We start from the raw sequence: 14414 nt of genomic DNA, 5'->3' as shown, positions 1-14414 counted from the left end.
GACGACTGCTGTTATGCTACTATCAAAATAGGGAACATGACTGAGGGAATCTAACTACTGGTGCACTGAAAATCCCCTTAAATGCTGCGATAGTATATCAGGTATGTGAACATGTTTATTAACTAGTTATAACAGTAAATACTTGCCATAGTCCAGTACAGTTTGATAACTTGTTAGCTTGATAGAATCTGTATTTTGAGGAATTAGCTAGCTAGCTACTCATGCTAACAAGTAACAATAATGATTGCTACATTTCATCATGTGAAACTGCTAAAATGATGTCAGTAAGCTAGACAAACCCGTATAGTAGCTAATTACTAGCTAGCTAATAGCCTTCATAATCATGCATGAATTGAGTGTCTTTGCCAGCTAGCTTACTTGATAGCACGATCTAGCCATGCCACTTCAGTTCAGACACAGTTATAAGTCAAGGTGACATGTTCCACAAAGACCAGCACGCGCAATCTAGATAAGTACAATGTAGTTATGTGCTTGGAAATGTAGCTAGTTAGTCATAGAACAACATTAATTTCAAAACCGGTATGCTTTGTCGATTAAATTAGCATTTTCATGGTTGTCACTAGTATCCACAGCCACAAAGTCAAAATTGACTATAATGAAAACAAAAATGTGCTTTTTGGTCTTTTAATTTAAGGTTAGGCTTAAGTTTAGCAGTGTGTTTAAGTTTAGGGTAAAGCTTATGTTTAAAATCAGATTTTAAGAATATAAATTGTAGGATTAGGTGGGGTTTAGTTTATGACTTTGTAGCTGTGGTAACTAGTCACGACTCCAGCCTTGTGCCCATCGTCATCTGACGTCACTACTGTCACATGTCGCAACCTGAGCAATGTTCTTTCTCCTCTTGTACGGTATGTGACTGAATTTGTGACCGGTCTAGTAAAGCGAATGGTGATACCCCACATGGTGTACTACTCTAAATCCGTAGGATGCCTGTGTGTATTTGACCTAGCTGTCAGTAGATACTAAGCTAGCTACATTTACACAGTACACATCCTATTTTGTGGGACTTGGCAGCAGGTAGCCTAACGGTTAAGCGCATTGGGTCAGTGGTTCGAATCCCGAGCCGACTAGGTGAAAAATCTGTCCATGTGAGCCCTAATTTCTCATGTAAGTCACACTGGATAAGATTGTCTGCTAAATGATGGAAGCTGCATATAATAACCACTGAGTGCTGTAGCTACAAACCTAGAGCATAGCAAATACATTTTGGTTCTGTTTTGAACACATATCTGATGTCATAGCAACATACCTTTTGGTTCTGTTTTGAACACATACAGTATCTGATGTTATCCGACCTACATAAAGGTCTCAGTCCTATTATACCTGTTATCCTGAAATACCCCTCTCTCTCTCTCCCTCCACCTCTCTTCCTCAGCAGGGTTGAGTGTGTGGGTCAGGTGTGGATGGAGTCAGCAGCATCTGAGAGCACCCAGCATAGTTTTATCACAGACAGGACAATCAGAAGAAGTCAGTGTTCAGACCAACAGCCTGCACATCGGCAGGCAGGGGGAGAATGGTCAAGTACTTCTCTAACGACGTAGACATCAGGACCACGTGGGACCATGTCGTCTCTGCCTTCTGGCAGCGTTATCCCAACCCATTCAGGTACAGGACCTCACAATGACCCTCATTTTATGGTGGATGCCTCAATGATTTGGTGAGATGTGCATCTAGTAGGAGAGGGACGGGATATGCCTATTTTCCATTGAGTAACAAACTCCAGACCCATCGAAAACCTGTCTGCTCTCTCCTACTATCAGCTGTGAATGTGAATTTGCACAAATGGCACAAACCGTCATTCTATAGCCAAACTTTGCATCTGCACTGTTTAAGCAAATTTGTTTTAAAAAATAAATAATTTTCAGTGGTAATTGTTAAAAGTAGTCCTTATGCATAGTTGAATGGTTTGTTTAACTTTGCAATCAGTGGTTTTTGTTTGATATACATTCTGAGTCTCAGCATCATTATGTTACTGTGGAATTGCCCTACTCCCAATCACAGTGAGATGATGGTATCTGACGCTGTTACAGATCAGAGTTTAGAAAACAACAGTGAGAGGATTTTATTAAGATGGAGAACTGAGTATGATCACAGTAGAGAAGTGATACCAGCTTTGTCAGATCAGAAGGAAGTTGCTCAGTCAGTCAAGTGCTTAATTTGGTTTGTATTAATATCTGCTCTGTATTTAACCCAACCATCTTTCCTTTTATTGCGTTTCCTAAAGTAGGGATGGGTCGAGTACCTGAGTACTCGATTCAAGGTTTGCATTCGATAGCTATTAAAGTACTTGAAATGTACAAATCTGCAACTATTTAGCAGGTTAAATTCATAAGAACTGACAATGTTAAAATTTGTATGTGGAGTATGTCAAGTGGCGTGAAAATATGTTAAATGTCGTTTTCAGTTGTCAGAACAACTAGTTATTGGACCAACTGATAGCATACCGCAAACATTGTGTGTGTTCCCGTACATCAGCACCCATGTTCTCACGGAGGACGTGGTGTTCCGGGAGGTGACGGCAGACCAGCAGCTTCTCTCCAGACGCCTGCTCACCAAGACCAATCGAATGCCTCGCTGGGCTGAGTTCCTCTTCCCCTCCAACCTATCACGCTCCGTCTACATCGTAGAGGACTCCGTCGTGGACCCGGTCACCAAGAGCCTCACCACGTACACCTGGAACCTCAACCACACTACGCTCATGGTGAGGTACACACCAACATATGCTCCATTCCAAATCAACCCCTAGCCCCTACACCAAGAAGTGGCTAGGTAGTAGGGGCTAGGCGTCAATTTGGAATTCAGCGATACTGGTTCCCATAGCTAAGTGGGCGGAGCATGGTGCTTGCAACACCAAACATGTGGGTTTGATGCTCATGCATGTGTTTGTGTTAGTACGTGTAGGTTTCTGTATATGTTTTACTAGGTTGGTTGACGTCATGTCTTTTTACAGTACACTGACTCAACGCAATGGAGTATCTTGTATTTCTTAGAAATAAGTGTTCTATCATTAGGAGATGGTATCAGTACCCCCGCCACCACCACAGAAACAGGGAACACTTTCACACACAGTGAACACACTGTGTTTCCCCTATTGCATTTCTTAAGTCGTGGCTGCCACTGCAAAAAAAAAAGAAGGAAACCCTGACATAATTAGTACTGACTAAGATAAGAATGTATCTACATATTAGCACATAGTCTACTATTGAACAGAGACTTTGAGATGTACGTCTACATGAAAACGTCTGTCCAAATAAAATGTGTTATTATTGCATATCTTAGATACGGAATGAAATATTTTTTTCCTCAACGGTTTAGACTAGGTCGGTATCTGACCCTTCATGACCTCCAGTGGTTGACCTATATTACAGCCACAAGACCCTAGACATTTCCAAGAAAGTGCCCTCTGCGTTGCCCCGCCCCCCTTAGACACTGGCTTGTTTACTGGTCGAACTTGTTTGTTTTCTATAGCAACCGACGGTATCCAAGCCTACAGCACAATGAATACACTGTTTTCCAGAGAAATTCCTTCATGCGGAAACCCACAACGTTTTCCATTGTATATCATTTGTAATGTCTCAAAAAATAAATCTTATGCACAATTTCTGCAGTCTGGCTGGGTATTGGTTCAGACTGCTAAACCCTTGACTAAAGAGACCCAGACATGAAATGTATTGTTGATGGTTTTCTGTTTCTCAGGGACCTGGTTTGTTGGATGAGAAAGATGTGAAGTTGTGTAACCTCCTTTGTTGAGTCAGCAGGGTGGGTGGATATCTCATGGTTTACATCTCAAATCTCTACGAGAGTCAGAGTTCACACTCCGTTCTACGGTTAGCAATAGAACAAGGCTTTTATGTGAGAGACGAAATGAGACACTTTATCTCACCATACCTGGTCAATGTCAACTACACCTACACTACAATCATACATATATAGTTGTATGATTCAAGCAAGACATTCACCATCCCCTTCCCACTATGTATTCATCTCAAGATCGCCAACACTTGACGTTCTGTGGTGTGGTTAAATTCAAAACTGTTGACACCATAAGGAAACAGCCTGCGAAACGGAAGGGGCTAGACACCTACAGTTGAAGTCGGAAGTTTACATACACCTTAGCCAAATACATATAAACTCAGTTTTCCACAATTCCTTACATTTAATCCTAGTAAAAATTCCCTTTCTTAGGTCATTTAGGATCACAACTTTATTTTAAGAATGTGAAATGTCAGAATAATAGTAGAGAGAATTATTTATTTCAGCTTTTACTTCTTTCATCACATTCCCAGTGGGTCAGAAGTTTACATACACTCAATTAGTATTTGGTAGCATTGCCTTTTAAATTGTTTAACTTGGGTCAAACGTTTCGGGTAGCCTTCCACAAGCTTCCCCCAATAAGTTGGGTGAATTTGGCCCATTCCTCCTGACAGAGCTGGTGTAACTGAGTCAGGTTTGTGGGCCTCCTTGCTCGCACATGCTTTTTCAGTTCTGCCCACACATTTTCTACAGGATTGAGGTCAGGGCTTTGTGATGGCCACTCCAATACTTTTACTTTGTTGTCCTTAAGCCATTTTGCCACAACTTTGGAAGTATGCTTGGGGTTATTGTCCATTTGGAAGACCCATTTGCGACCAAGCTTTAACTTCCTGACTGATGTCTTGAGATGTTGCTTCAATATATCCACATAATTTCCCTTCCTCATGATGCCATCTGTTTTGTGAAGTGCACCAGTCCCTCCTGCAGCAAAGCACCCCCACAGCATGATGCTGCCACCCCCGTGCTTCACGGTTGGGATGGTGTTCTTCGGCTTGCAAGCCTACCCCTTTTTCCTCCAAACATAACGATGATCATTATGGCCAAACAGTTCTATTTTTGTTTCATCAGACCAGAGGACATTTCTCCAAAAAGTACGATCTTTGTCCCCATGTGCAGTTGCAAACCGTAGTCTGGCTTTTTTATGGCGGTTTTGGAGCAGTGGCTTCTTCCTTGCTGAGCGGCCTTTGAGGTTATGTCGATATAGGACTTGTTTTACTGTGAATATAGAAACCTTTGTACCTGTTTTCTCCAGCATCTTCACAAGGTCCTTTGCTGTTGTTCTGGGATTGATTTGCACATTTCGCACCAAAGTACGTTCATCTCTAGGAGACAGAACAGGTCTCCTTCCTGAGCGGTATGACGGCTGCGTGGTCCCATAGTGTTTATACTTGCGTACTATTGTTTGTACAGATGAACGTGGTACCTTCAGGCGTTTGGAAATTGCTCCCAAAGATGAACCAAACTTGTGGAGGTCTACAATTTTATTTCTGAGGTCTTGGCTGATTTTATTTTTATTTTCCCATGATGTCAAGCAAAGAGGCACTGAGTTTGAAGGTAGGCATTGAAATACATCCACAGGTACACCTCCAATTGACTCAAATGATGTCAATTAGCCTATCAGAAGCTTCTAAAGCCATGATATCATTTTCTGTAATTTTCCAAGCTGTTTAAAGGCACAGTCAACTTAGTGTATGTAAACTTCTGACCCACTGGAATTGTGATACAGTGAATTATAAGTGAAATAATCTGTCTGTAAACAATTGTTGGAAAAATTACTTGTGTCATACTCAAAGTAGATGTCCTAACTGACTTGCCAAAACTATAGTTTGTTAACAAGAAATGTGTGTAGTGGTTGAAAAACAAGTTTTAATGACTCCAACTTCAACTGTATGTTCCCATGCTCCTCTCTGCTAGTCACCCAAACCACCTTTTATATGGTGTGTGTGCACCATAAATCTTGATAGAGTGATATATATCTCTATCAAGATATATGGTGCTGTCAACTTGATAGATGAGCACCATAAGACTCACACACACACACACACAAAATCACACACACACCCCCCACCAGATTATGCCCGCCGTCTAGTTAACACAAAGCATTGTGGCGACGTGCTAGCGTGCGCTCTGTTTTGATTCCACTTGACGCCGGTGGAAGAAGAGGATGACTCATATCACTAGACAGATGGAACAACTTTGTAATTATCTCCAAGATCAGATGTCGGAAGAAAATGTCAGATTCTTCCAAAACACTGTTGTTATTACTATCATCGCATGCAACCGGTTACCCAAAGTAAAGTGGACTTGATAACTTGGGTTCTTCATTCACTTTGCATTGAAGTCGTTTGCTTGTTCTTTATGTATTGTGTCCTATAGTTCAGGGCAGCAAACCAACACCACCAGATTAACACCTCTCCTCTACCGTTCTCTCTCTCCTTCTCTCCCCTTCCCTCTCCCCTTCTCTCTCTCCTCTCACCTTCCTCCTTCCATCCCTTCCTCCTTCCATCCCTTCCTCCTTCCATCCCTTCCTCCTTCCATCCCTTCCTCCTTTCTTTCCTAGACGGTGGAGGAGCGTTGTGTGTTCCAGGAGTCAGAGGACCGGCCTGCCTTCACGCTGCTCAGACGAGAGGCTTGGATCTCTTCTGGAGTCTACGGCTTCTCCAGGCCCATCCAGGTACAGCACAGATGTAGTACAGAACAGCACAGTACAGAACAGCCCCTGCACAACAGAATACAGTACAGCCCCAGAACAGCTATAGGATAACACAGCACACAACATCACAGTACAGCCCCAGAACAGCTATAGGATAACACACCAGAGCACTGTACAGCCCCAGAACAGCTATAGGATAACACACCAGAGCACTGTACAGCCCCAGAACAGCTATAGGATAACACACCAGAGCACTGTACAGCCCCAGAACAGCTATAGGATAACACACCAGAGCACTGTACAGCCCCAGAACAGCTATAGGATAACACACCAGAGCACAGTACAGCCCCAGAACAGCTATAGGATAACACACCAGAGCACTGTACAGCCCCAGAACAGCTATAGGATAACACACCAGAGCACTGTACAGCCCCAGAACAGCTATAGGATAACACACCAGAGCACTGTACAGCCCCAGAACAGCTATAGGATAACACACCAGAGCACTGTACAGCCCCAGAACAGCTATAGGATAACACACCAGAGCACTGTACAGCCCCAGAACAGCTATAGGATAACACACCAGAGCACTGTACAGCCCCAGAACAGCTATAGGATAACACACCAGAGCACTGTACAGCCCCAGAACAGCTATAGGATAACACACCAGAGCACTGTACAGCCCCAGAACAGCTATAGGATAACACACCAGAGCACTGTACAGCCCCAGAACAGCTATAGGATAACACACCAGAGCACTGTACAGCCCCAGAACAGCTATAGGATAACACACCAGAGCACCACACGGTCTCCCTGTATGGATAGTCTACATCCAGGACTAAAGTAATGTATTCGAAGCAGACCTGGGTTCAAATAGTATTTGCTTTCTTTCAAATACTTTGAGAGTTTGATTGAGCCTGACTGGGGTGCCAAATGAGTGTGGTTTGCACTTTTAGGACTACTCCATTGGTGACATTGCGCCAATCAAGCTCAAACAAGTGCAGCTAAAATATTTGAATGGATAACAAATATAATTTGAACCCAGGTCTGATGGATATTGAATATATGTATATGAGGCTCAGAGGACCACTACACTACAGCAAAATATTTTTAGTACCTCACCTCCAGTTCACCTCCAGTTTACCTCAGGACAGACTACCCCTTTTCATCACCAAAGTCATGACTGATTTAATGGGAGCAGATATTGAATAGCTGCAGAGCAGCAGTACATTTGGATTTGTAGCCTGGGAAATCAATTTGAAGGATCTGCTTGCGGTCGTTGCTGGACACCTATGAGAACATATGTATGTAATCCATCTATAACAAAAGCCCTTTTTTTTCTTTTTTTTGTCAGTCTGAGTTGAAAAACATATTTTCCCTTCAGTTCGACCCAGATAGTTGGTCGACAAATCTAAAAGGGAGGCCCACATAAGTATTTTCCAGCTCAGCAAGCTAGGCATTCTGTCTGTCTCTCTCTCTCACACACACACACACACACACACACACACACAGGGTTTATAGGGTCGAGCAATAGCACAAAAGAGTAAAAGCGTGGAAGCCAGTGTCTGCAGATGCCAAAACAAAGAAATAGTCATCTTCCACCAGGAGTTGGAAAAGAGCAAGAATAGAAAAAATGGCTATTTATTTTAGCCTATTATTGTTGTTGTTATTGTTGTTGTTTTTAGCAGTGTGTGCCAGGCTCGACTGCCCCTAGAGAGAGAAAGGGAGGGAGAGGGAGATGAAAGAGAGAGAAGTAGAGATGAAGGGAAAGAGAGAGCTAGATGAAAGGAGAGGGAGGGAGGGAGGGAGAAAGAAAGAGAGGGTAAAAGTACACTGCTGTTGTTCTCATGTCTCCCAATTGAAACCCTGCTGTTTCCTGCCATGTCCGTCTGTTCTGTTTCCCAGGAGTTTGGCTTGGCCCGCTTCAAGAGCAACCAGGTGAAGGCCATGAAGGGCCTGGAGTACGCTCTGTCTAACTTACACGGTAGGTACTGAAGTAGGAGAAGCAGGAAACCAAACAACTTTATTTCTGGGGGGGGTTGGAGGCGATGGGCAAACTTTAAGAGGGAAAAAGTTATATTTTGGGGAGATTGGTGCTTTCCGTCATATTTTCCACATTACACAAAGTACCAAGAAGTCTGCCAAAGTCTCCTCATGGCTGATTGTCGTGGTCTGAAGTGAAGTTGTGAAATTAATCACAGCTCCCACCCACCAATCAACTCTTAGCACTAACCCTCCCATCATGCATTTGGGTGAGCAGACGCCAGATCTCTCTCCCCTGGAAGTGTAACACACACAATCGTCCGTGGATAATCAGGCCGTGATTGCATCGCCAGACGGACACGTCTCTCAAAGTCCTTCGCCGAGTAGAGTTATATGATGATAATGATTACTGATTTACTGCATGTCTGAGTATGGCCATTTTCTCGTCTCGCCCTCCCTAAAGATAGACATATACAAGTTCCCACTCTCCTTATTGAACAAGGCTGGTTGATTCAATGATCCACCGATTCAACCGTTTATCTGTCTATGTTCAGAGGCTGAAAACATCCCATGTGACTAGCTGAAGCCGTATAGTCACAGACCAGTGTTTTGTCCCACACGTTGCATTGCGTGACTGCACCATATGCCTACAGTGCCTTCAGAAAGTATGAATTACCCCTTTGACTTATTCCACATTTTGTTGTGTTACAGCCTGAATTCAAAATGGATTAAATAAAACAATATCCTCACCCATTTACACACAATACCCCATAATGACAAAGTGAAGACATGTTTTTAGAAATTTTAGCTAATTTATAAAAAATGAAATACAGAAATATCTAATTTACTTAAGTATTCACACCTCTGAGTCAATACTTTGTAGAAGCACCTTTGGCAGCGATTACAGCTGTGAGTCTTTCTGGGTAAGTCACTAAGAGCTTTCCACACCTGGATTGTGCAACATTTGCCCATTATTATTTTCAAAATTCTTCAAGTTCTGTCAAATTAGTTGTTGACCATTTTCAGGTCTCGCCATAGATTTAAGTAGATTTAAGTCAAAACTGTAACTTGGCCACTCAGGAACATTTCACTGGCTTCTTGGTAAGCAACTCCAGTGTAGAATTTGGCCTTGTGTTTTAGGTTATTGTCCTGCTGAAAGGTGAATTAATCTCCCAGTGACTGGTGCATAGCAGACTGAACCAGGTTTTCCTCTAGGATTTTGCCTGTGCTTAGCTCCATTCAGTTAATTTTTTTATCCTGAAAAACTCCCCAGTTGTTAACGATTACAAGCATACGCATAACATGATGCAGCCACCACAATGCTTGAACATATGGAGAGTGGTACTCAGTAATGTGTTGTACAGTAATCCCTCGTTTATCGCGGGGGTTACGTTCCGAAAATGACCCGCGATAAGTGAAATCCGCGAAATAGAAAACTTTTTTTTTTTTTTACAATTAGCAACTATTACATGTATACAAATACAGTGACTCACGTGTAGGCCGTTTCACTGCTCTTCAGACTGGGCCGCTGCATCCTGACTGCGCTCTGCAGTGTTCTCTTCTTCTGAAGCCCGCGGTGCAGGTGTGTTTGTTTGGGAGAAGAACATAGTGATAGGCAGCTGTTGTCGCTCTTTTTTCTTCTTTGCAAAAAGATCCTTGTACACCGACATGCCACCATCGATTACGTTGGAGAACTGTAATGAACGGCTCATCAAAGGGTCCCATTCCTCAGCTACTCGCTTAAGTTCAGTGGCCATTCGCACCATGGTTGCTAAGCGACCAAGCGTTAGTCCTTCCTCCTCATTGACTGCTGCTGTCGTCCTTATGTTTTTTTCCTCCTTCTTTATGTAACGAACGGAAGATTCATTGATTCCGTAATGGCGAGCAACGGCTGCATAGCTTTTACCTTCCCTTAGCATGTCCAGAAGTTTAACTTTATCTGAGATAGGTAGCATCTTCCGCCGTTTGGGCCCATCCGCAGGTGCTTTTGTCGGTCCAGGCCGTTTCGTCGACATTATGGGTTTAGGAGATGTTCGAAATTACAAGATAATTTGGCCAACTTAATGTAAATTTGCCAAGCTGTTTTATGTACGTACACATAACTGCACGAGACGACAAAATGATAGCACAATTCGTAGCATGTTTTGATACAAGAAGCGGGAGTGAGTTTTTAGCGAATCAGAATGCAGAGCACAATGCACCAAAAAAAAAAAAATGCATTATGAAAATCCGCGAAATAGCGAATCCGCGATAAGTGAACCGCGAAGTGGCGAGGGATCACTGTATTGGATTTGCCCCAAACATAACACTGTGTATTCAGGACAAAAAGTTAATTGCTTTGCCAATTTTTTTGCAGTGTTACTGTAGCGCCTTGTTGTATTCTGTACAGGCTACCTTCTTTTCACTCTCATTTAGGTTAGTATTGTGGAGTAACTACAATGTTGTTTATCCATCCTCAGTTTTCTCCTATCACAGCCATTAAACTCTGTAACCATGGTGAAATCCCAGAGCGGTTTCCTTCCTCTCCGGCAACTGAGTTAGGAAGAACGGCTGTATCTTTGTAGTGACTGGATGTATTGATGCACCATCCAAAGTGTAATTAATAACTTCACCATGCTCAAAAGGATATTCAATGTCTGCTTGTATTATTACCCGTCTACCAATAGGTGCCCTTCTTTGCGAGGCATTGGAAAAACTTCCTGGTCTTTGTGGTTGAATCCATGTTTGAAATTCACTGCTCGACTGAGGGACCTTGAAGATAATTGTATGTTTGGGGTACAGAGATGAGGTAGTCATTCAAAAATCATGTTAAACATTTATTGCACAAAGAGTGAGTCCATGCAACTTATTGTATGACTTGTTAAGCACATTTTTACTCCTGAACTTATTTAGGCTTGCCATAAAAGGGTTTGAATACTTAGACTCAAGACATTTCAGCTTTTCATTTTTTATTAATTTGAAAAAATTTCGATAAATGTAATTCCTCTTTGACATTATGGGGTATTGTGTGTAGGCCAGTGTAACAAATCTCAATTTAATAGATTTTAAATTCAGGCTGTAACACACCATTTGGAACAAGCCAAGGGGTGTGAATAATTTCTGAATGTACTGTATGTCTTCAACCATCAGTTCATAACAGATCAATCACAGCTGTCCAATGTTTGGCAATGGCGATGGTAACCATGACGGTGAAGAGGTCTGTGTTCTGTCTGACATTGTCCTAGTGTCACGCTGAGGCAGCAGACTAGACAGACAGACACACACACACACACACACACTTTTAAAATACCTATAGGACATATTTCCATTGTTGTCTTTGTCCCCTCTGTCTGTGTGCATCATGCCGTCACTACAGCTGGACTAGGCCTCAGGCTTATTGTGGTGGTAAGTACAGTACTGGGGTCTGTCACTATGGCTGGACTAGGTCTCAGGTTTATTGTGGTGGTCAGTACAGTACTAAGGTCTGTCACTATGGCTGGACTAGGTCTCAGGTTTATTGTGGTGGTAAGTACAGTACTAAGGTCTGTCACTATGGCTGGACTAGATCTCAGGTTTATTGTGATGGTCAGTACAGTACTGGGGTCTGTCGCTATGGCTGGACTAGGTCTCAGGTTTATTGTGATGTTCAGTACAGTACTGGGGTCTGTCACTATGGCTGGACTAGGTCTCAGGTTTATTGTGATGGTCAGTACAGTACTGGGGTCTGTCACTATGGCTGGACTAGGTCTCAGGTTTATTGTGATGGTCAGTACAGTACTAGGGTCTGTCACTATGGCTGGACTAGATCTCAGGTTTATTGTGATGGTCAGTACAGTACTGGGGTCTGTCGCTATGGCTGGACTAGGTCTCAGGTTTATTGTGATGGTCAGTACAGTACTGGGGTCTGTCACTATGGCTGGACTAGATCTCAGGCTTATTGTGATGGTCAGTACAGTACTGGGGTCTGTCACTATGGCTGGACTAGGTCTCAGGTTTATTGTGATGGTCAGTACAGTACTGGGGTCTGTCACTATGGCTGGACTAGGTCTCAGGTTTATTGTGATGGTCAGTACAGTACTGGGGTCTGTCACTATGGCTGGACTAGGTCTCAGGTTTATTGTGGTGGTCAGTACAGTACTAGGGTCTGTCACTATGGCTGGACTAGGTCTCAGGTTTATTGTGATGGTCAGTACAGTACTAGGGTCTGTCACTATGGCTGGACTAGGTCTCAGGTTTATTGTGATGGTCAGTACAGTACTAGGGTCTGTCACTATGGTGACGGTATGGCTACGTTCCAACATCCAAACTAGTGTACCACTTGTCCAATACATAGACTGTGTCTGAAATGGCACCCTGTGCCCTATCTAGTGCACTACTTTAGCCCTATGGGCCCTGGTCAATAGTAGTGCACTGCACTATATAGTGCATAGGATGCCATTTCAGACACAACCGTAGCTTTATCCTAAACAGTATGCTTGTGCGGATATTGGATCTGAGCCATGCGTCTGTGACACCCCCCCCGTCCCAACCCCTTGCTGGGGGATGATGTCAAATGCATGTCTGGTAGTAGCCTCTGTAGCCATTAGCAGCCATTTCTAGAACAATCTCTAGTATCCACAGTAGTTGAGGAACAATACAGTCATGATTCCCTTTGGCATCAATGTGGACAGACATGACCAGCTATTCTAGAGCATTAGATCCTGTATTGTGTTTCTGTGGTTATCTGTATGTAGCTGCTGCAAATACTATAGCCTCTGAGTGTACAAAACATTATGAACACCTTCCTAATATTGAGTTGAATCCCCTTGTGCCCTCAGAACAGTCTCAATTCGTCGGGTCATGGACTACAAGGTGTCGAAAGCGTTCCACGGGGATGCTGGCCCATGTTGACTCCAATGCAAATAGTTGAGTGTGTAAAACCCAGCAGCGTTGCAGTTCTTGACACACTCAAACCGGTGTGCCTGGCACCTACTACCATACCCCGTTCAAAGGCACTTAAATCTTTTGTCTTGCCCATTCACCCTCTGAATGGCACACATACTCAATCCATGTATCAAGGCTTAAAATTCCTTCTTTATCCTGTCTCCTCCCCTTCATCTACACTGATTTGAAGTGGATTTAACAGGTGACATCAATAAGGGATCATAGCTTTCACCTGGTCAGTCTGTCATGGAAAGAGTGGGTGTTCCTAATGTTTTGTACACAGTGTACCGTCATTTTGCCCCGGTTGATGCAAGTGTATGTAGGCTGAATGAATCCTAACTTCAGATGAATGTCAAGGGGGATTTTCTTTTCTCATGAAAAATGTAGTTTAGCCCACACATACCTAAAGTTATGATTCACATAATCTTCCACTCTTAAATTGATTTGATGTAGCTTCTGTGATATTTAATTATCCTGTTCAGGCGACGTGAACAAAGGACATTTTCTAGTTACACGCTTTTTATTAATTAACTTACTTGGAGAATATAATATTACCTCCGGGTGCAGACCCCCTGCCATACCATTCCCCCACATAGTTCCTAGCTTCTAAAGCTTCGCAAGGTCCCTTTCATCTTAACACTTTGCGCACCGCTCTGCCTCCCCAGCTTCCCACTGTGCCTGACTTTTCAGTTAATTGGGCTCCACTGCCGCCACACGAGCGGCCGTAACCGATACACACCTTCAGCTAGATAGGAGCTCCAGTACTGGGAAAGGAGTCGGAGCAAGGATGATACAAAACTGAGAGAACTTCGTCAAATGAGCATACCAGATATTCAAGAAGGTTTGATCAAAGTCAGGTGCGTCCGGAATGTCACCCTATCCCCTATGTAGTGCACTACTTTTGACCGGTGTCCATAGGGAGTAGGGTGCCATTTCAGACACAGACAGTGTGGTAGAAACAACCAGGACAACCTCCCGCTGTCGTTGGCCAACATCAAAGAGGTTTTATTCATAATGGAGTGTGTGAGAATGCACGTATATC

At 43.2% G+C, this 14414-nt stretch overlaps 1 protein-coding gene across 1 annotated transcript; it reads left to right on the top strand.

Moving 5' to 3' along the window:
- prelid1b (PRELI domain containing 1b) lies at positions 1-10672 on the top strand. Its single transcript, XM_084197593.1, has 5 exons — positions 1-101; positions 1397-1626; positions 2497-2722; positions 6395-6508; positions 8393-10672. Exons 2-5 carry the CDS (start codon positions 1535-1537, stop codon positions 8480-8482), a joined length of 522 nt encoding a protein of 173 aa, XP_084053719.1. The 5' UTR covers positions 1-101; positions 1397-1534; the 3' UTR covers positions 8483-10672.
- The last annotated feature ends 3742 nt before the right edge of the window (positions 10673-14414 follow it).

The sequence above is a fragment of the Coregonus lavaretus genome, assembly GCF_964263955.1.
Source record: "Coregonus lavaretus genome assembly, contig: HAP1_SCAFFOLD_7328, whole genome shotgun sequence".
Classification (NCBI taxonomy): domain Eukaryota; kingdom Metazoa; phylum Chordata; class Actinopteri; order Salmoniformes; family Salmonidae; genus Coregonus; species Coregonus lavaretus.
The sequence above is the reverse complement of the archived record's forward strand: the minus strand, read 5'-3'. Positions and strand labels throughout refer to the sequence as shown.

Coding starts and splice junctions, on each gene's coding strand:
- prelid1b (XM_084197593.1), top strand. CDS start 1,535: ATGGTCAAGTACTTCTCTAACGACGTAGACATCAGGACCACGTGGGAC. Junction 2,723..6,394: donor TCAACCACACTACGCTCATG/GTGAGGTACACA, acceptor TTTCTTTCCTAG/ACGGTGGAGGAGCGTTGTGT. Junction 6,509..8,392: donor GCTTCTCCAGGCCCATCCAG/GTACAGCACAGA, acceptor TCTGTTTCCCAG/GAGTTTGGCTTGGCCCGCTT.